At 38.3% G+C, this 20,396-nt stretch overlaps 1 protein-coding gene across 2 annotated transcripts in view; it reads right to left on the reverse strand.

Annotated features, from left to right (window-relative positions):
- Nucleotides 1-20,396, reverse strand: part of CERS3 (ceramide synthase 3) — a 108,493-nt gene that overhangs the window by 30,475 nt on the left and 57,622 nt on the right. For both annotated transcript variants that reach the window (XM_032252857.1, XM_032252858.1), the window contains 5 exons: nucleotides 19,944-20,001; nucleotides 19,387-19,437; nucleotides 15,627-15,719; nucleotides 12,447-12,575; nucleotides 8,927-9,033 (listed from right to left, as the gene is read on the reverse strand). In XM_032252857.1, the coding sequence (XP_032108748.1) occupies nucleotides 8,927-9,033; nucleotides 12,447-12,575; nucleotides 15,627-15,719; nucleotides 19,387-19,437; nucleotides 19,944-20,001 (438 nt within the window). The remainder of the gene's footprint in view (nucleotides 1-8,926; nucleotides 9,034-12,446; nucleotides 12,576-15,626; nucleotides 15,720-19,386; nucleotides 19,438-19,943; nucleotides 20,002-20,396) is intronic.

Genomic DNA, 20,396 nt, shown 5'->3' on the forward strand with positions numbered 1-20,396 from the left:
CAAAAATAAATGTTCCAAATAAAAGAAGCTTTAACAAAGCAAAAATTCTGTGATTACTTCCATTTCTGCTTCCTAAAGTAAATTACATGCTTTATTAATTTCATAAACAGACTCCTGGACACAATGTGAACTGCTCCTGATGAACTAAGATGCACATTGTCTTCAGATATTATTGCCATATGGGCCAGATATGGTGGCTCATCCCTGTAATCCCAGCACTTTGGGAGGCTGAGGTGAATAGATCACTTGAGGTCAGGAGTTTGAAACCAGCCTGGCCAACATGGTCAAATCCTGTCTCTACTAGAAATACAAAAATGAACTAGGTGTGGTAGCTTGCACCTGTAATCCCAGCTACTAGGGAGGCTGAGATATGAGAATCATTTGAACCTGGGATGCAGAGTTTGCAGTGAGCCAAGATTGTGCCACTGGACTTCAGCCTGGGTGACAGAGCAGGACTCCATAAAAAAAAAAAAAAGATATTATTGCCATATGAAGGGCTATTTGTTCATTTCTTAAACCTACATAGTACTATAAATTTAGAGCTCTTCAATAGGTTTGTTTATAAGTATATTAGTTATAGAAATAATTTTTCATGTAACATTGGGGAAACAAAAAAAATAAAATTGTCCATAACACCATCACCTTAAACAAACAATATTGTAATTTTCATGCATTCTCCTCCAGTATTTTCCTATATAATTTAAAAATTTTTTTTATTAACATTCAGTAAAATTTACTGTTTTTTGGTGTATCACTGAATCAATATATTATGCCTATAGGTTTGTTCAAACACTATTACAATTAGAATACAGAACACTCCATCACACCAAAAAATTCCCTGATGCTATCCCTTTATTGCCCACACCCTCCTCCATCCCTAACACTTGGCAAACACTTTGCTGTCTATCCTTTGGTCTGTTTTCCCAAGGACATAAATGGAATCATACAGTGTGTGAGCTTTTAAGGCCACCTTCTTTCACATAGCATAGTGCTTGCTTTTAAGATTCATTCAGTTATCATGGTTATCAATAGCATGCTCCTCCTTATTACTGAGTGGCAATCCACTTTATAGCTGCACCATAGTTTGTCTTTTCACCCCCTGAAGAGCATTTGGGTTGTTTCCAGCTTTTATAGAACTGCTATAAATATTCATGTAGATATTTATATGTGAACAGAAATTTTGATTTTTCAAGGGTAAGCATATAGGGGTAGAATTGTGTGCCATATGATAAATATATGCTTAACTTTATAGAAAACTGAAAAACTATTTTCCAGAGTGGTTGCTTTATATTCCCACCAGTAAAGCATGAGAATGTCAGTTGCTCTGTACCCTTGTTTGTACTTCATATTGTTCTATATTTTTTGCCACTGCAGTAAACATAGCATTTGTGAGATTTTATATTCAATTACATTTAGCTTTAAATCAAAGACATTTTATGCTATTTAGACAACCTGGCACATATAGTCTTTTATAAACTAAAATTATTTCTGTAAAAGTGTGTATTTCTAAATGTGAGATTACTGTTTCAAAGTGTACATTAAAGTTACGAAAATTCAAGGTGTATATTAAAAGGTACCAAAGTGCTGCCAAATATTTTCCAAAATTATAACTATTTATAAGGCCATGAGCAATTTATGAAAGAAGAGTTTAATTGAACTCAGAACTAGTATGAAATAGTTTCAAAATCTGTTAATTTAAAAGATAAAACACTTTCAATTTACATTATTTACAGGCTTTAACAGTTCCCCTATGTCTGCTTAGTAGTTCTATTTCTTCTTTTGTAAGTTATCAGTTTGAATTTTTTGTTTGAAAAACAGGGGCCAGGTGCAGTGGCTCATGCCTGTAATCCCAGCACTTTGGGAGGCCGAGGTGGGTGAATCACCTGAGGTCAGTTCAAGACCGGCCTGACCAACATGGTGAAACCCCATGGTAAAAAACACAAATATTAGCCAGGTGTGGTGGCAGGTGCCTGTAATCCCAGCTACTAAGGTCACTGAGGCAGGAGAATTGCTTGAACCTGGGAGGCAGAGTGTGCAGTGAGCTCACATTGCACTACTGCACTTCAGCCTGGGTGATGCAGTGAGATTCCATCTCAAAAAAAAAAATAGATGTAATAACTTGATTGCTTTTAAAAACTTAGGAATTACAGAAAAATATACAGAGGTTAAGGAAAAAATTACCTGAAGTCTCACAACTTACAGGTAGCCCAGAATATTTTGGTGAACATAATTCAGGATATCTCTCTCAAAAATACATTCTTTAAGGTGCTGTTTTTGTTGCCCCTCCTACCACCACGTGATTTTATGTAAGGATGTGATCACTACGTATGTGTAATATTTGTACCCTGCTTTTTTCATGCAATAACATTTTATAGAGAGCTTTCCACATCAATGAACATAGCTATATGTCAAGAGTCAGCCAACTTGTTTGTAAAGGAACAGATGATAAATATTTCAGGCATCTGGACCATTTGTTCTCTGCTGCAACTACTCAATTCAGCCATTACAGTACAAAAGCAGCCATGACAGCTAACATTACATAAACTAATTCACGTATAGAAAGTACATACATTAGTATATGTGGCTGTGTTCCAAGAAAACTTTACCAACAAAACCAAGCAATAGGCTGAATTTTGCATTTGAGCCATAGCCTGCCAACCCCTACACTATATGTAATGGCTTCACAGAAATCCATTTTATAGATATATCATAATTTAACTAATCCCTTATTGGAAGACATTCAAATTCTTCCCAACTGCTCATTATATTAGAAAGAATGCTGTGATAATTACTTGTTAAAACTTTTTTTTTTCAGTCGGGAGACAGGGTCTTGCTCTGTCTTCCAGGCAGGAGTGCAGTGGCATGGCTCACTACAGCCTCTAACTCCCAGGGCCAAGCAATCCTTCAACCTCAGCTACCCGAGTAGCTGAGACTCTTGGTACAGGCCACCACAACTGGCCAATTTTTTTTTTTTTTTTTTAGAGACAAGGTTTTGCCTTTTTGCCCAGGCTAATTTCAAACTCCTAGGCTTAAGGGGTCCACTAACTTGGGCCTCCCAAAGTTCTGGGATTACAGGTATGAACCAACACATGTTGCCCTATAAAAACATTTTGATGTAATTGATTATCCACTTAGAATAGCTAAAATTCTGAATCAAAGAGTAGACTCATTGTACAATTTGGAATATAGTGTTAGACTGCTTTTCAGAAAGACTATACCAATTTATATTCTTACACCCAATATATAAGAGTACTTGCTTCCTCAGATACTGACTAATATTGCATTTTGTCAGTGTCTACCTAAAATAACAGAGTACTGTTTATATTTACATTTTCATTTAATGTGTAGTGACTATATATATTTTATACATATAATTATATCTTTTATTGGTTATTTTACTTGGCTACTTTTATTTATTCTTTTATGCACTGCTTCTTTGTGGCATCTGTCCATTTTTGTATTGGAGCATTTATTTTTTCTGTTGATTCTTAAATGCTCTTTATATGTTAAGATATCAACTATATTTTTGAATTATGTTAATTAGCTTTACCTATTCCAATACTTTCTTTTGATACTGATTTTTTTGGCAAAGTTATTTAAAATTTTTTTAAATAGAATCTGTCAATTGCTTATTTTATACCTGGCCTACATGTTATGCTTTAAAGGCCCTTTTTCAGCCCGATCAGTATAAAATATATTTTCCTATATTTTCTTAAAGTCCTGCCTTTAATACTTATATATCATGTCACTTCTTTGTGCATTTCCTAATCTGTAAAATGCAAGAAGAGGGTAACTACCTTATTTATTCAATAAACCATTACTGAACACCCACTAAAGTGCTACCTGACACTTGGCAGTAGCCAGGAACATAACAAGGAATGAAAGGGACCGAACCCCTAAACTAGTAGGGCTTACCTTCTGGTACCCACATTTATTTATAGGCTTATTAAAGGAAATGACACATTTAAAAACCTATTTGCTATTCTGGTTTGCTGGATCCTTGGGCAACTTTGTGCCTAATTCTGTATTCTCTCTGCCTAGAATGTACTTTCTCTTTTCAATGGAACTCCTTTCTATCCATTAAAGCATGGGTCTCTCCACAACAAAAGTTTCCATGTAATTCTGGTCACCGATGAGTTTATTCCTTTCCTCCTGGCTCTCCCCTCCTCACTAGCAGGCAAGCTTTCCAAAGGCAGTGGCCAGGACACCTTCATCTCTGGGTCCTTCCCTTGTCTGTCTCAGGGCCTTGCCCCTTACTATGTTATTTAGCTTTTAGGTCCCCTATTGGGAATTTGTCAGTGTTATTATTGACAAAGGGACCGACCAAAAATACCTTATTTACACAATCTACCAGAGAATGCGAATAATTAGCTAAACATATAATTGCCTATTGTGTCCCAGGCAAAGAAAGAAAGGACAGGGCATACGGCAGGGTTCTACATGTACAAAGGCTGTCAAGCGGGAAGCATCATGGAAAATTCAAGGAGCTGAAAGAAGACCAGTGTGGCTTAAGGGGGAGGAGTGGCATGAAGGGTGTTATAAGATGAAGTGGGAGAGGTGAAGAAGCCATCTCTGGTAGGCCTTGAAAGTCAAGGTGGAGGTGTGGCCTTCATTATGAGAGCAACAGGAAGCTTGGGCTGGCTTTAGAAAGAGGAGTGATACACATGGAACAGAATCATCAGAGCTGGGTTCAAGGCTCAATGCCACTAACTTCTTAGCTCAGAAACTGTGTAAGTCACCAAGCCTTGGTTCCTTAGTCACTGGGTAGAACTAACTGCCCTTCCACCACCGCCTCTGACTGGAGGCTCCCAGGAGACACATAGAAGCTGCCATTAAGATGCAAATGTCTTCTAAGAGAGCTGAGACTCTGGACAGAGAGAAGGGGCCAAGGGGACTGGCGCTGGAGTCTTCAAGATTTGAATCAGGGCTCCCAGGATCTCAGCAAGTTCCATAATCTCTTTGGGCTTCAGTTTCTTTTGTGAAATGAGAACACCACTTAGGTCGTTATAAAGATTAAATGAGTTGACAAATGGAAAGTGCTCATTATATAGCAAGTACTCAAAAATGAGAGTTACAACTATTACTCTTACTACCATTATGGCCACGACTACTTTCCCACAACTAGCCCTTTCCTACTGCAGAGGATGTATGCTAATAACAGCACAGTTAGAGCAACACTCCCAAGAGAGTGCTCCTGAACTGGCTGCATTTCCTGCCAAGGGGAGGAGGAGGAGGCCACTTTGGAGAGGGTGAGCAGTCTCCAAGGAATGGGGACTCTGCTGCCTGAAAATTCTCTGCAAGAGGACAGAGGGGACTGGAGGCCAAAGAAGTGGAACAGGAGTCCAGAGGAGAGTAGCCATTGTGGCATTGGTGACAGCCAGCTATGATGCCACAGTTAAATTTTCAAGACATCCATGAAGTACGGTCTAGTCTCTCAACTTAAGTTTCCTCTCCTTCTATGCTAAAAGAAGAATAGGAAAAATAAACACAAAAAACCCTCCACCCTTCCCAACTCTCTTCCTCACACACGTGCAGGCACACGCATAGAACACACAACACTTGTACATTATCAGCAGTCACCGCCACCTTACAGCAACTGAATGGAATTTTCCTTTTCATACAGAATGCCAAAAGACTACTGTATTCCTAAATTATTGGACCACTTTGCCCCTGTCCACTGGATTTAATCTGTCCAAACTGATAAGCTACTACCGTGCCCTTGGATTGCAAAGCTCAGCTTTGTGTGCTTTCAGTTTGGTTTCCAATCTTAGCTCTTCTAATCACTGAAGTTTGCATGGTTTGAATAAATTGCAGTGTTGGTATAAATATTAGCTGATTTTGCTGGACTGGCTAAGGTGACCACCAAAAAGTTGTATTTGTCTAATGAAATTGCAAAGTAAAGATCTTCTTTTCTTTTCTTTTTTTTTTTTTAGGCGGAGTTTCGCTCTTGTTACCCAGGCTGGAGTGCAATGGCGCGATCTCGGCTCACCGCAACCTCCGCCTCCTGGGTTCAGGCAATTCTCCTGCCTCAGCCTCCTGAGTAGTTGGGATTACAGGCACGCACCACCATGCCCAGCTAATTTTTTGTATTTTTAGTAGAGACGGGGTTTCACCATGTTGACCAGGATGGTCTCGATCTCTTGACCTCGTGATCCACCCGCCTCGGCCTCCCAAAGTGCTGGGATTACAGGCTTGAGCCACCGTGCCCAGCCTAAGATCTTATTTTCTTGCTAATTGTGGGTATGAGCTTTAGGCCCTTTTAGGATAGCAAATACTGGTTCTATAGGTGAATAACTGTCTACCTCAGTGATCTCTTAAGTTTCTAAATGACTGGGCAGTTGAAGAAAATTTAATAAATACTTAGTAAAGGCAAACGATACTGCTCTCCATCTAGCTTCAAATTTAACTTGAAACATATCTGTTCTGTGTTTCAAATACCCTGTTTCTAGTCTTGATTCTTCCATAGCTAGCTGTGTGATTCTGAAGTACCTTAACTCTTCATCTGAAAAATAAACATGGCATCTAAATGTTTCAACAACGTCCGCAACGTGAAAGACGAAGAAGAGGTAAGGAACTGTTTCAGATGAATGACAATGAAATGCAATACATGATATGGAGCTGGATCCCCACACAGTGAGGGGAGAGAGCTATAAAACACATGATTGGACTGATTAGCTAAATTGGAACATGGAAGGTAGACTGCTACATTTCCTGCAATTGATAACCACATTGTGACTATGTAAGAGAATGTCCTTCTTCCTGGGAAATACATGCTCAAATATTTAGGGCACAAGGAATTATTTAGTTGATATTTACAACTTCTAAATGGTTCAGAAACAAATATGTGTATTCATACACATGCGTGGAAGGGAAGGAGAGAGAGAGAAAAAAAAATAACAAAGTAAATGGGGCAAAATGCTACCTGATAAACAGTATATCTAGGGGTTCTCTGTAATATACTAGAAATTTCTGTGTAAGCTTAAAACTATTTTTAAAATTGGGAGACCGAGGAAGGTGGATCATGAGATCAAGAGATTGAGACCATCATGGCCAACATGGTGAAACCCCGTCTCTACTAAAACTACAAAAATTAGCTGGGTGTGGTGGTGCACACCTGTAGTCCCAGCCAGCTACTCAGGAGGCTGAGGAAGAAGAATTGCTTGAACCTGGGAGGTGGAAGTTGCAGTTAGCCGAGATCGCACCACTACACTCCAGGTTGGTGACAGATCGAGCCTCTGTCTCAAAAAGAAATTATTTCTAAATAAATGAATAGGTGAATAAAAGGACACGAGATTATAAATAAGGTTCCTTATTCTAGGATTCTATGGTTTGAACAGGGGCTATTGGTGTAGCTGTCCTTCATAAACTTAAAAATGGCAGAAAGAAGGTACCAAGCACATGGGCAGGATGAGACAGCTCTTCTGAGGGGTCCTGTGGAATGAGACAGTGAACATATGTGGCAGAACAGGCAGTCTCCTTCATCAGGTACGTGACTGGAAAGTCTAGTTCGGAGATACATATCTGGAGTGGTGGCTCAAGGGAGTGGCGAGCTGTAACAGTCTTTCTTGCCTTGTACCTTCCTTTTCACAAACACACTTGCTCAAAGTGTAAGTGATGGTAATGATTTATTAACCAAAGAAAGCATCTGAGACATATATCTTGGATTTGATTCTAGTTTAACTTCAAATTCTGAGATACTCATTAATACGTTTAATTATAATAGAGAGCATTTACTGATTCTTTACTGAATACCAGACATTGTTTTAAACTACATAAAATAGTTAAGCCTCATGACAACCCTTATTTCTATTTTACAGATGAGAAAACTGAGGCACAGAGATGTGGTCTAGTCTCATCAAGGTCATAAAGTTTGTAAGTGTGGAGCCAGGATTTAAACGCAGGATGGACTGTTGTATCTATCAACTTAACCACTACACTCTGTTGCTCCTTTCCAGAAAATGCCTAATATGCAGGGTCTAAAGAATGCAGCTGACTTCCATGGGAAGGGCATTGACCTCTTTGGCTGCATTTCCCTGGATGCTACCCAAGCGTGCTGTCTATGCACTTAGCAATGAGGCCTGGAACTTGAATGTGAGTCTCCATCCATTTCCCCTGGATCTAGCTCTTCAATAGCACTAAGTCTTCTGTTTAGAAGTTCCGAAGCTCCCAGACTAGCCCCCAGTTATGGTCGGTTAAAAGCCGTTCCTCCCAAACTGTCTATGTCTTTCCTGCATGTTTACTCTGGTTTCTGTCGATCAACACATGGAAAATTATGGTTCCCAAGGAAATGACTGTCATGGGAGATGCAATCTATTCTCTCCATTGCCACTCTGTGGCTAAACAAAATCAACAGACTGCTGGAGAGCCAATCATATCAAAAGGATACTCAAACCATTATTAGAACTAGTGGTCGTGGAGAATGAAATAAATGAGTATCACTTTCCTTATCTGGGATGTGGAAGTGATATTACCCATCTTTATGATTTATTATGTAGACTAGAGCCAAGATATGGAAAGGACCTAACCCAGCGTCTGACATTCAAGTACTGACTGTAATTATTGTCACACAGAACGTGCCTCTCTTTTAGAGAACTGGTGATTGGACAGTGACTTTTCATTGAGTGACTGGAAAAGCTGTTAACCACAAAGAAAGGTCCACATTCAAGAAACAAGACAGAGTAAGAGCTGCTGCTTGCCCATCAAGTCACACATTTTCCACCTCCTGTTGTAATAAGCATTTTTCACACTAAAGAGTGCTGTTTTCATTACTTATAAAAATGGCTCCATCACATTCTTTTCCCCAACTGTACTTGGCACAGATAACTGGAGACCCATGTATGGAAAGGCCAACGTCCTGATGGTAACCACGTGCTGAGGCCACCTCTGCACACTGATCAAAGGCAGGGTGCATCACCCATCTACTCACCAGAAGGGAAAAACAATGAGGCGGCTGATGAAAAATATGGCAGAGAAGATGAAAAACAGGGTGTTACAGGTCTGCGTCCATCCAGCGTAAGAAAACATCTTAGCAGACTGTGAACAAAGAAAGAATCTGCAGTTAAAGTAACAGTAGCATACATTTTTAAATTTAAATTTATAAATGAAATGATATGAGGTCTAGGATTTGATTCAAAACAACCTGGTGAAAGGTAGGGTTACAAGTGGGGCAATAGATTAAACCAGACTGGACATATTGATAACTGCTAACGCTGATGGGTCCATTATACAATTCCCTTTATCTTGTCATGTGTTTGACATTTTCCATAACATGTTTTTTAAAAATACGTTACAATGACCGTACTACTACTTGCGCCTTTCAAAAACACCTTAAGTTAGCATAATCAACTTTAGCATGCATTTCATGTGGGCATTTACTTAGAATCTCCATTTAACTGGGATGGGAGCTAAAGAAAGGCTGGGACAGGTGGGAAATCCTGGGCTGGTCTGAGAATGCTGCAATCAAGGAGGCTACTTCAAGGGAGATAATGGAAGAGGCAAAGTCGGGAGGCAGCTCTCGGGGACCTGAACTGGTTGAAATAAAGTTTCAAGCATTTGATCTTTCCCAATTCTTTCATGCTAGTCTATACTGTTCGTATTACCTGTGTTGAATAAAAAGAACTGCAGAAAGGGTTGCTGACTGCGGTAGAAGACAGTTAATTGATAAGCACTCTCTGTTGCATTATCCAGCAGTGCCCAAGGCTGAAGAGGGAAGATTGTGGTGGGAGTAGCAAGTGGGAGTCCGGGAGCAGGAGGTGGGAGGAGTTGCTGGGGCACAGATCATTCTTCTAGAGAACATGGCTTAGACTTGGGCAGTTTCAGAACCAGCTTCACACCAGAAGCTCAAGGCCTTTCCAGAGCAAGAGAGGCAACATATTTATACTCCAGGAAGGGTTCACATGACATTTTTCATACTTTGCCATACAGGGGTAAGAATATGGCCTGACTGTTGGGTTGGTAGAGGGCCCCCCCAGGAACAGCATCAGTTGCTGACACAGAAAGGCTGGTGTGCCCAGTGGGTGGGAAACAGGTGTAGGGAGAAAAGCCCGAATTCAGAGTGACTGTGACAGAGCAGGAAGCTGGAGGAAGGATCAGAGGCCAGCCGGGGTGGGAAGCGAGAGATGTACACAGGGCTGGGAGAGGATCCCTGTGAGTCCACTTGTGAGGGCAAAGGAGCATTTTTTTGGGCAAAACGTACACAGAACATATTCTGGATTGTGTAATGAAATGGGAGACAGCAGCCCCTTTGTTTGCTAAGTATCAGCCGGGACATTGGGTCTTGGATCCAAACTTGACCACGTGGAAACTTAAGAGGATCAGGAAGATGTATGAAGAAGGCAAAAGTCACTTATGAGTGAGAATGGCAGATGTGAAGGCTGTTTTTCCTCAAAAAAAAAAAAAAAAAAAAAAAAGAGCAAGGAAATGACCCCAGTGTCTTGAGAAATACGAAAGATAAATAGGCACCATCTCAAGGAAGCCAGGGGCAAAAGTTGTGCCGTGTCTGGGTTCAACTAGAATTTGACTGAGAAAACAAACCCTAAAACACACACTATTCAAGGAAGCTGTGGGAGAGCATCACAAACAGGCCCCTGCTACCACTTAATACTGTGTCTACTACCAGCTGATGGAAGGTACCAGCCTTGCTCATTGAACTTCACGTCAGATCATGACTGGTGAATTGAGAATGATTCACAATCATTAGCAACATGAAACTGTTCTTATAGTTTGCTTATGAGGGAAACTCTAAAATTGGACAGTTCATTTTTCTTCTTTTTTTTACCTAAGGACTTCAGAACATTTTCCGATAATAATGAGCTAAAGTTTACCACATACCCCAAGGGACAGATATGACTTCTCATGTTACAGCTGGGGCCAGAAAACAAAACAATAAGTGATTTGCCCAAGTCACTTGGGGAATCATGTCACATCAATGGAAGGGTGGGGAGGGTAGGCAGGGCAAGCCCGTGTTTCTTCCCAGGCTGAACATCTAACTCCCCTCTAATAACACAATGGGGCTGTTTTACATTGGACGCACACCAAAGGCAATTGAACATGAGAGCTTAGAAGCAATGGAGTAGTATAAAATTCTTAAGACAGGGCCAATGTGGTCTTAATTTTCCGTCAGGATTACTGAGATACAATCAGAGAAGGAGGTAATTACAGCAGCGAGGGCTGCATCCAGAGAGCGCCGTGCAGAAAAACTGGCACAATCCTTCTCCTGAGAAGCCATTTGTTACCCTGAAGCACATATAATAATCTTGACCTTTTGAATGGAATTTACATGTCTAATTATGATTACATACAAGGTAGAAACAAAATTCTGTACACAGGGGAACTTTAAGTGGCCAGTTGCTTTGAAATGGCTGCAAATGACTTCTGGTAACTTCTACGACAGGGTTTGGTAAATTACAATCCAGCCCATGGGCTAAAGCTAATCAGCCCTTAAGGATGGTTTTCACATTTTTAAGGGGACATTAAAAAAAGCAAAAAACAAAAAACAAAGAAAGACTATGTGACAGAGATCATATGTGGCCCACAAAACTAAATTTACTACCTGGCCTTTTGCCAAGAAGTTTGCTAAACCCTGACCTAGAATAAAGTTCTATTAAATTTAATTTCTTCCATATCAACCTATATTCAATTGTTAGCCCTTCAAGAAGCAATTCCAAATGTGAAATGGTTTAGCATCATTTCCCCTGGATTCATTATAAATGAGTGTATTTAAATAAATAACTCGGCAGTTCTGGGAACTATTGCTCTAAATACAGCAGGAGACCTGGCAGAGAAGGGAACCATTCCATCACTGCCTGGGGTCAAGAGGAATCAAAACAGAACAGAAGCAGGTCCGGAAAACAATCCCAACAGGCCTTTGTTTCTTCTATTTTGTGTGGGGTGAGATTAGGAAGACTCTTATTTTAATGTTGACTCCTTCAGAAAACATCCTAAGCCCTCTTCCTCCCTTAGAAAATGAGGGCCTTAAAAACAATCAGTTTATATTCCTTAAAGCAAGGGATTGGGCTGGGGGAGGGTAGGGTGGGGTAGCATGAACATTCAATGGGTATTCAAGCATTGACCTAAGTGAATACATGGTGTCATTCAAATTTGAGAATCCTCAATGTCATAAATCCAAGTTTTCCTTTTAAAAGATTAGAGTTTATTCCTTCTGCAAATATCCTGTCTTACTTTCTGCGTGAGCATGTGCATGCAACTTCCAGAAGTGGAATCCCACAAATCAACATCTTTCTACTACCATGGAGAAGCATTGAAAATTAAAACTAGGAGGTTTCGTTTCTGTAATCTTGGAGAATCTGGGAATCTAGAGATATTCTCAGACTTTGGGTGTTTTCAGGACAGAGACCCCTGCTAAATCGCTCACAATCGCTTCCGTGGGCAGTTACGAACACCCAGGACGTGGTATTGTCATTAGTTTTTTAATGGCAAATGTTTACCTCCAGCCAAATGTCAGCCACATCATGTACAATCATCACAAGGGTCCCACTGCGAATATAATTAGCACACCAAGAGAAGCTCATCAGACTAATAGCAGCCAGGTGGTGGATGATATGAGCTAGAAAATCCTATGGAATGAGGGGAAATAGAAGCCATTAAGCAAATACAGTTATTTCCCAATCACTGGAAGAGATAACAATAATGACGATGAAACCAACAACTTATATCTGCATGTTTTGAAATTTATAAAATTGTTTTAATTCTTAAACACAGTCCTTGTGAGGGAGCTAAGACAAGTATTATTCTTGTTGATGAAGTCATTTAACTTTGAGATACCATCCCGGCACTGGATATATGTATACACACACACTGCCTCCCAACACAGAATAAATGCAGACACACACAAGCATATTACGGTATACACCTACATTGTTGTTTATCCCCTGCCTATTCCCATAAAAGAATAAAAGATTGATATAATAAATCGACACAACCACTATATAAGTTAGTGCCTATAAAATAAGAAAATCACCAGGCGCGGTGGCTCACGCCTGTAATCCCAGCACTTTGGGAGGCCGAGGCGGGTGGATCACGAGGTCAAGAGATAGAGACCATCCTGGTCAAAATGGTGAAACCCCGTCTCTACTAAAAATACAAAAAATTAGCTGGCCATGGTGGCGTGTGCCTGTAATCCCAACTACTCAGGAGGCTGAGGCAGGAGAATTGCCTGAACCCAGGAGGCGGAGGTTGCGGTGAGCCGAGATCGCGCCATTGCACTCCAGCCTGGGCAACAAGAGTGAAACTTCGACTCAAAAAAAAAAAAAAAAAAAAAAAATCTAGGCTAAGGAAAGCTACTGTCACTGAGTATAATAAAAACTTAAAGGTTTCCTGCAAAGAAAATATACAAATGTCCAATTCACACATAAAACTATGTTCAGTCATTAGCCATCAGGAGAATACAAACTAAAACCACAACGAGATAGCACTTCACACCCACTAGGATGGCTACAATAAAAAAGATGAACAATAACAAGTGCCGACAAGGATGTGGAGAAACTGGAACTCTAATACAATGCTAGTAGGAATGCAAAATGGTGTAGCTGCTTTGTTAAACAGTCTGACAGTTTTTCAAAAGATTAGGTGGAATTACCATATGGCCCAGCAATTCCACTCTTAGGTAGAATGGAAATATATGTTCATGCAAAAAGCTTGTGTATGAATATCCATAGCATTATTCATTATAGCCAAATGCAGGAAACAACCCAAATATCCATCAACTGATAAGAGGATAAATAAAATTCATCCATCTGTACAATGGACTATTACTTAGCAATAAAAAGTAATGCAGTACTGATACATGCCATAACATGGATGAACCTGGAAAATGTTACACTAAGTGAAACAAGGCAAACACAAAAGACCACATATTGTATAATTCCGTTTATATGAAATGGCCAGAATGGGCACATTTATAGAGACAAAGAAGATTTGTGGTTGCCAAGGTCTGAGGAGGTTGAGAGAAATGGGGAGTGACTGCTAAAGGGCATAGGGTTTCTTCTTGGGATGATACAAGTGTTCTAAAATTGACTGTGGTGATGATTGCACAACTCTGAATATATTTTAAAAACCACTGAATGCGTACTTTAGACAGTTTAATTGTGTTATATCTGGATATCTCAATAAAGATGTTTTAAAAACTTAAAGATTTCAGTTTCCTCATAGCCAAAGCAAATACAGCATCAATAATAGCTCAGTTTATTGAGCACTTGCTGTATATCAGGGAGTATCTTATATAGATTAACCTGCTTAATCCACACAACAACCAGAGAAGATACGAACTATCTTTAACTCCATTTTATAGATGAGGAAATCAAGTTTAGAGAGTTTAATTAACCGACTAGCTGGAAATGGTAGTGTGTGGTGAAGCCAGGAATTCAAACCCCGGAGACCTGACTCTGGGCCCTGTGCTTTAGTCACCCCCCAGTAGCTTTATGTTTCTGAAGATCCATCTTTATAAAACATATATTTATATTTAATTTGAGAAGATGTTCAATACACCCGTAAATAATAAAAGGAAAGTCAACTACAGCAAAATCAAAGGTGGATGAAATACAAGATCGACCTGCCTGTATATAAAGACATTCTAAAAAATGATTATTTTTAACTCTATCCCTTGAGAAAATGACTCAACTGGTGAAATTTTGATGTATTCCTAGCTTAAAGTTAGTACAGTTAATCTTTAGCTATTATTGAGTTATATGGAAATGATGATTATTTCTATCACAGTTTTTCAGTGTGCTCTTATATTTATATTCCTCATGTCTTAAGATGTCCAATTAACTGTAGTGTGTCCCTTAGTAATGGGTAATGGCCACCATCACTCAACTGAAACATTTAATCAAGCTAAACTGGTTTATCCAACATTAAACGTAATTGTATTTATCATACAAATTTTGCTGCAAACCAGCCTTTTACTTATGATGTAATTTATGAATATATGCCAAGGATATTTATCATTTGATCTCAGTTGCTTACATATATGACAAAATCTTACGATTGCATTCAGGCTTTAACATGGTTTGCTGGATCAGTAATCAGGAATCAGTAATAACCAAACAGTTTCTAAAATACCTCACTTCATGACCTCAGTAGTGGCATTTCTCATGCCTGTGACTGAGTTTCCCTGAATATAAAGCAAAGCTAATAGTGCCCAAAGCAAGGACACTTTGTTTTATTTTATTTCCTCATAAATATATTTGATGAATTAAGGGGAAAAATATTTTCAATGTCTTTGAAAACATAAAAAAAGTTGTATATAAGGTGGTTTTGCAATTAACAAAAAGATGTGGTTGCAGAATTAACACTACCAACATGTTTCTTCTTTGCATTGATGGACATTACATTCCCAAACCAAAAGAAACAGACACATAAAGGAGATGTTTTTTTCTTATTGAACAGAGGTAGAGCTTCACAGTTTTTACAGTATTTCACTACAAATGTTTGCCAAGGCACCAAAACATGAGTATAATTAGCACTATTCTATGTACTATAAAGCACACAAAAGCAATGAACTGGACCCAAATACACAGAAAAATATAAATTCAAGATTATAATCTGGGGCATGGAAATGGAAATTTTTGAAGAAATTGATAAAGAAGCTTTGTAAATAAGACACTTACCTTTCTTTTGACATCAAAGCCAAGTCTAAATAACAGAGACCAATAAAAACTCATTTCTAGAATGTAGTACCAGTACTGGGATGGCAGCAGGGGCTGAGGAAAAGAAGAAGCAACTCATTTTAATGCACTAAAACCTACTACTTATGCCTATTTCTATCTCACTGTATTCTATAAAATAACAATGATTTTTATTTCTATTTACATTTCAACAAAGACATTAAAGATATCTCAAGGCATTTTATTTCTAAAAGGGTAGACAAGTATTCCAAAACCAAGTTAAATGTTTTGTTTCAAAAATTAAATACAACTACCACAGGTGTAAGTGCCTTACTTTAGTTTATTTAGAGTTAAGTTTAAATTTTTTTTTAATTATAAATCTTTACTTAGAAACAATGGGAATTCTTTTCTGCTGGTCCCATTATCTACTTTGATTAATGTTTCCTGAATACTACTCAAAATCTGATGTCTTAACCTCTTTTCTGGTGACAGGCTGGTGATCAGAATTAGCCCATTCTCAAATGGAACAGTAATAAAATATGTATAATTGTTTAAGAACACTAAAAATATCTTCTGAATAAAAGAATAAAATTTTGATAGCTAGAATGTTCTTAATAATTTTATAGTGGGAGTGGTGGTGTTTATTTTAGCTAAGTTGAGACATCACATTACTTGGTGTGCTAGACTCTTACTTAATGCTCCCAATGAATGTTGCCTTCTGATATCCAAGCCCTTGTACAGTCTGCTCCAACACTGGCTATGGACTTGATCCTGGTCTTTGGTCAAGGAGACATAAGAAAATGTGATGCACGCAGAGACTTTGTAAGTACCATGTAAGAATCCTGAGCCATCCTGCTGAAGAGGCCCCAAAAGAGAAAATCGAGGTGCTGGCTGCCAACACTATGAATGAAGTCACCATGAACTTGAGCCATTATTCCCTAGCCAGCCTCCCAATTGTCTGAAAATGCATGAATGAACTCAGTTGACACCACATGGAGCAGAAAAACTGCTTAGCTGAGCCTAGACTAAATTGACAGCTAAATCAAGAGCAAATAAATGGTTGTTATTTGAAGGCACTAAGTTTTGGGGATGGTTTGTTAGGTACCAAGAGATAACTGATACACCTGAGAAGATATGAGTAAGTTGGAGATGGAAGATGACAGGCCTGGGGTTTGGCCTAGATAATCCCTGGGTCCCTTATGGTCTAATCTTCGTTAATTCTTTAATGCTGAGGCTAACATATTAAAATAACTAATTTTTTGGGTCAACTCATCATCCTTGATAAGGCCATAAAAGAATGAGACAGATTTTTAAGAACAACTTAAAAATCTGGATAAAAGACAAGAAAGAATATCTACTGAAGACATCAGAGAGCAAGTAGGGCATCCAGAACCTGTAGAGTCAAGATCCTAAAGAGAAGAAAAATGCGTTAGAGTGAACCTTTTATTTCAACTGAACCCTATTTTTCAAGAAGTACTGTAGGCCCTAAGAATAAATTCAAAGAATACCATCCTATATCTATCATAAATTCTGTATATGCCAATTTATAAGCAGTATGGAGCCAAGCAACTAAGAAACAGCAGAAGTTAAGCAGTAGTGTCTGTAATATCAGAGTACTAGGAAGTAAATTGGTGTTCCAGCTGCCTAAGGAAAAGGAGTCATGGTAAACACTGTACTATTTTAATTGAAATCACTGAAGAATACCCTAGAATATGGGTAAGTTGGAAATATACTCGCCTTACAAAGACTGAAGTCTACCTTGAATCAGCTCAATCAATAATTAAAGGTGATCTGCCCCTATTCTAACACCTAACAGAAGTGAAAGTAAGTTCTCCGTGAAGGAAGATAATATCATCCTATCTATACGTTTTCATATACAATGCCTGTCATTTCACTAAAAGCTATCAAGCATAAGGAGACAGGAGCAAGAGAGAAAACAGATCCACAGGTGATCAAGAGATCAGACTTATCAGACTGATTTTAAAATAATTTCAAAAATAGCTCAAAGGGAAAAACTGCAGTAGAGAACTGGGATCCATTAAAAAATAAAAATTTGAGAACTGAAAAATATAATAACTGAAATTAAGAACTAAAAAGATGTGTTTAATAGCAGATTTTGACACTGCTTAAGAAAAGCACCAGTGAACTGAAGGACAGGAAAGTAGAAAATATCCAGAACAATGAAGTGTCTGACATTTTACCCTAGTTGCAAGCTAATAAGTCAGTTTGCCACAAGTTCCATGAATGCTGGTAGAAGATAGCAGAAACCCTGGTAGACAGCAGGTAGTTTGTGACTCACATTAATAGCAGTAACCAGAATACCAGTATTTGGGCCGATCTTCCCTTTCCCCATCCTTATAGAGCTAAGGGTCAGATGATAACTGCACACATTGTGGGTTGTGTTATAAGAGAGGAACCCTGAGCTAGAGAACCTGACCTTTCATAATGGACAATAACTTGCTTACTCTTTGCTCCATAGGGAGACATTATCTCTATCTTCTATGGCTGTTTGCTGTACAAACATCCTTGAAAAGATCATCTAAAACAAAAAGCAGTCAGTGCTTGAATTCACACGGTATGCAAGATACCTGTGTAGAACTCTTTCCCAACAAACTGAAGCACAGAGAGGCAAAAGAATGGAAAATATTTTTAAAAGCATGAGACACATAAGGGGCCTAAAGCGTAAAGGTCTAGTATAGTAGCAAATTTGTAACTGGAATTTCAGAGGAGTCTGGAAAGAGAATGGAACAAAACCAATGGATAAGAACTTTCCCAAAATGACTGAAGACATCAAGTCACGGATTCAAGATGTTCTACAGACATTAAGCAGGATAAATTCAAAGATAAGCACATTGATGTATATCATAATAAAACTGAAAGATAAAATATTAAAATTGGCCAAAAAGAGAAAAAAGACATTATGTTCAAAGAAGCAAAAATAAAAGTGACAGCTGAATTCTTATAGAACTGATGAGATCTAGAAGACAATGAAATAACATCATTAAAAGTGAGGAAAATAACTGCTAATCTAGAATTCTAAACCCAGCAAAAATATCCTTTAAAAATCAAAGGCAATATGGTAACATTTTTCTAACAAAATCTGGCATGCCCACCATTAAAAAAAATAGCAAAGGTACTCCCTCAGCCAGAAGGAAAATAATCCCAGATGGAAACATGGAAATATAGGAAGCAAGGAATAGCACAAAAAGGGTTACTTGACAGATTTATAAAAACAATAATAGAAATGACTTGTAAGGTTTTAAACATTTGAAGGCGGAGGATATGTGGTATATTCTAATGACCTTTCAGTGAGTAGAAAGAGGTAAGAACATCAATTTGTATCAGACTGTAATAAGTGAAGGACATATACAGTAATGTCTAAGATAATTACTAGAAGAACAAAAGCATATGTAACTGAAAAGTCAATATGAGGGAGGAAAAACAGCAGTATTTTTAAAAAATAACTTGACAGTCCCACAGGAAAGCAAGAAGGGAGTATAAAAGAAAATGCATCAAGCGGTACAAGTAATTAAATACTAAAATGGTAGATTTAAACCCAAATATGTAATTACATTAACTGTACACAAACTAAAGAAATGAGACAAATGAGGGTCAATAAGGATGAGGAAGCTCAAGTAAAATAAGTGGCAGGGATGACATAGTAGTGAACAAGGAGTAGCAGGGGACCAAGACCTAACTAAGGAGATAATTTGAGGGACCTCAATGTGGAAGTAAGGGGAGGAATCCACCAGAGGGGACTTACCTGTTTGGGATAGCCATTCCAAACCTCCCCTACGTCATATAACCAAGGTTTCTGGGGAAAAAAAAGTCAACATTTGAGAAATAAATTTGTCAGTGTCAAATGCCAATTTTGGCAGAAAACCTAAGCTCCACCTTATGTCATTTATAGCAGGCAAAAATGCACAGGAAATCGTCCTTTGCCACATTATTTTGCTTCTATTGCACATATTTCTCCCTCTTTAGGGAATTTTTTTTTTTTTTTTACATATTCCTATATAACACCTCTGTGAAATTCACTACTAGCAAACCTAAGTAAATAGTGCTGTCTCTTAGAGGAAATTGTTTCAAACAAGTGACTATATGAACAAAATTATTTCTGAATTAATTATATTATTGCTTCTATAGGAATAAAAATATCCTGAGATATCTGTAGCAATATTTGAGAGAAATCTTGAATCTTGAGCAAAATCTCTAAAACTGGTTATCTTATTGAAAGTACTATATCCTAAAGGAATTCACAGACAAGAATTTCAAACATTAAAGACAAATTCCAATCAAAGATATAAAAAGATAACTTACATCATAAAGAAATGCAATTCCAGCAACAGTAATGATTAAGTAAAATGCAAATCTCCAGCTGCCAAAAGAAAGAAAAATCTTTACTTTCTCGTAAACATGACAGGGATTTGAGGAGAAAATGATTAGGTATGGCAGAGTTTACAAAGAACAAACATTTTGGAGTCAGACAAATCTAAGTTTCTACGCTGGCTCTGCCCCACTTAATAGATGGCCACAACCTCAGGTAAATCATTTAACCTCAGGAAGCCTGACTTCCTCATCTGTAAAATGACAATAACAATACTACCTCAAAATGTGAAAAGAACTGAAAATCTGTGATAATAGGCCTAGTATAAAGTAAGCAACAATAAATGGTAGCCATTATTATTATAATGGCTAGCCCAGTTCCAGGCACACAAAAAACAGTGGGTTGACATTAGTATTACCAAGAAGGATTCTAATTAGTCTATTTAT

Source organism: Sapajus apella, unplaced genomic scaffold (assembly GCF_009761245.1).
Source record: "Sapajus apella isolate SASKATOON/1434 unplaced genomic scaffold, GSC_monkey_1.0 scaffold80, whole genome shotgun sequence".
In the NCBI taxonomy this organism is placed as follows: domain Eukaryota; kingdom Metazoa; phylum Chordata; class Mammalia; order Primates; family Cebidae; genus Sapajus; species Sapajus apella.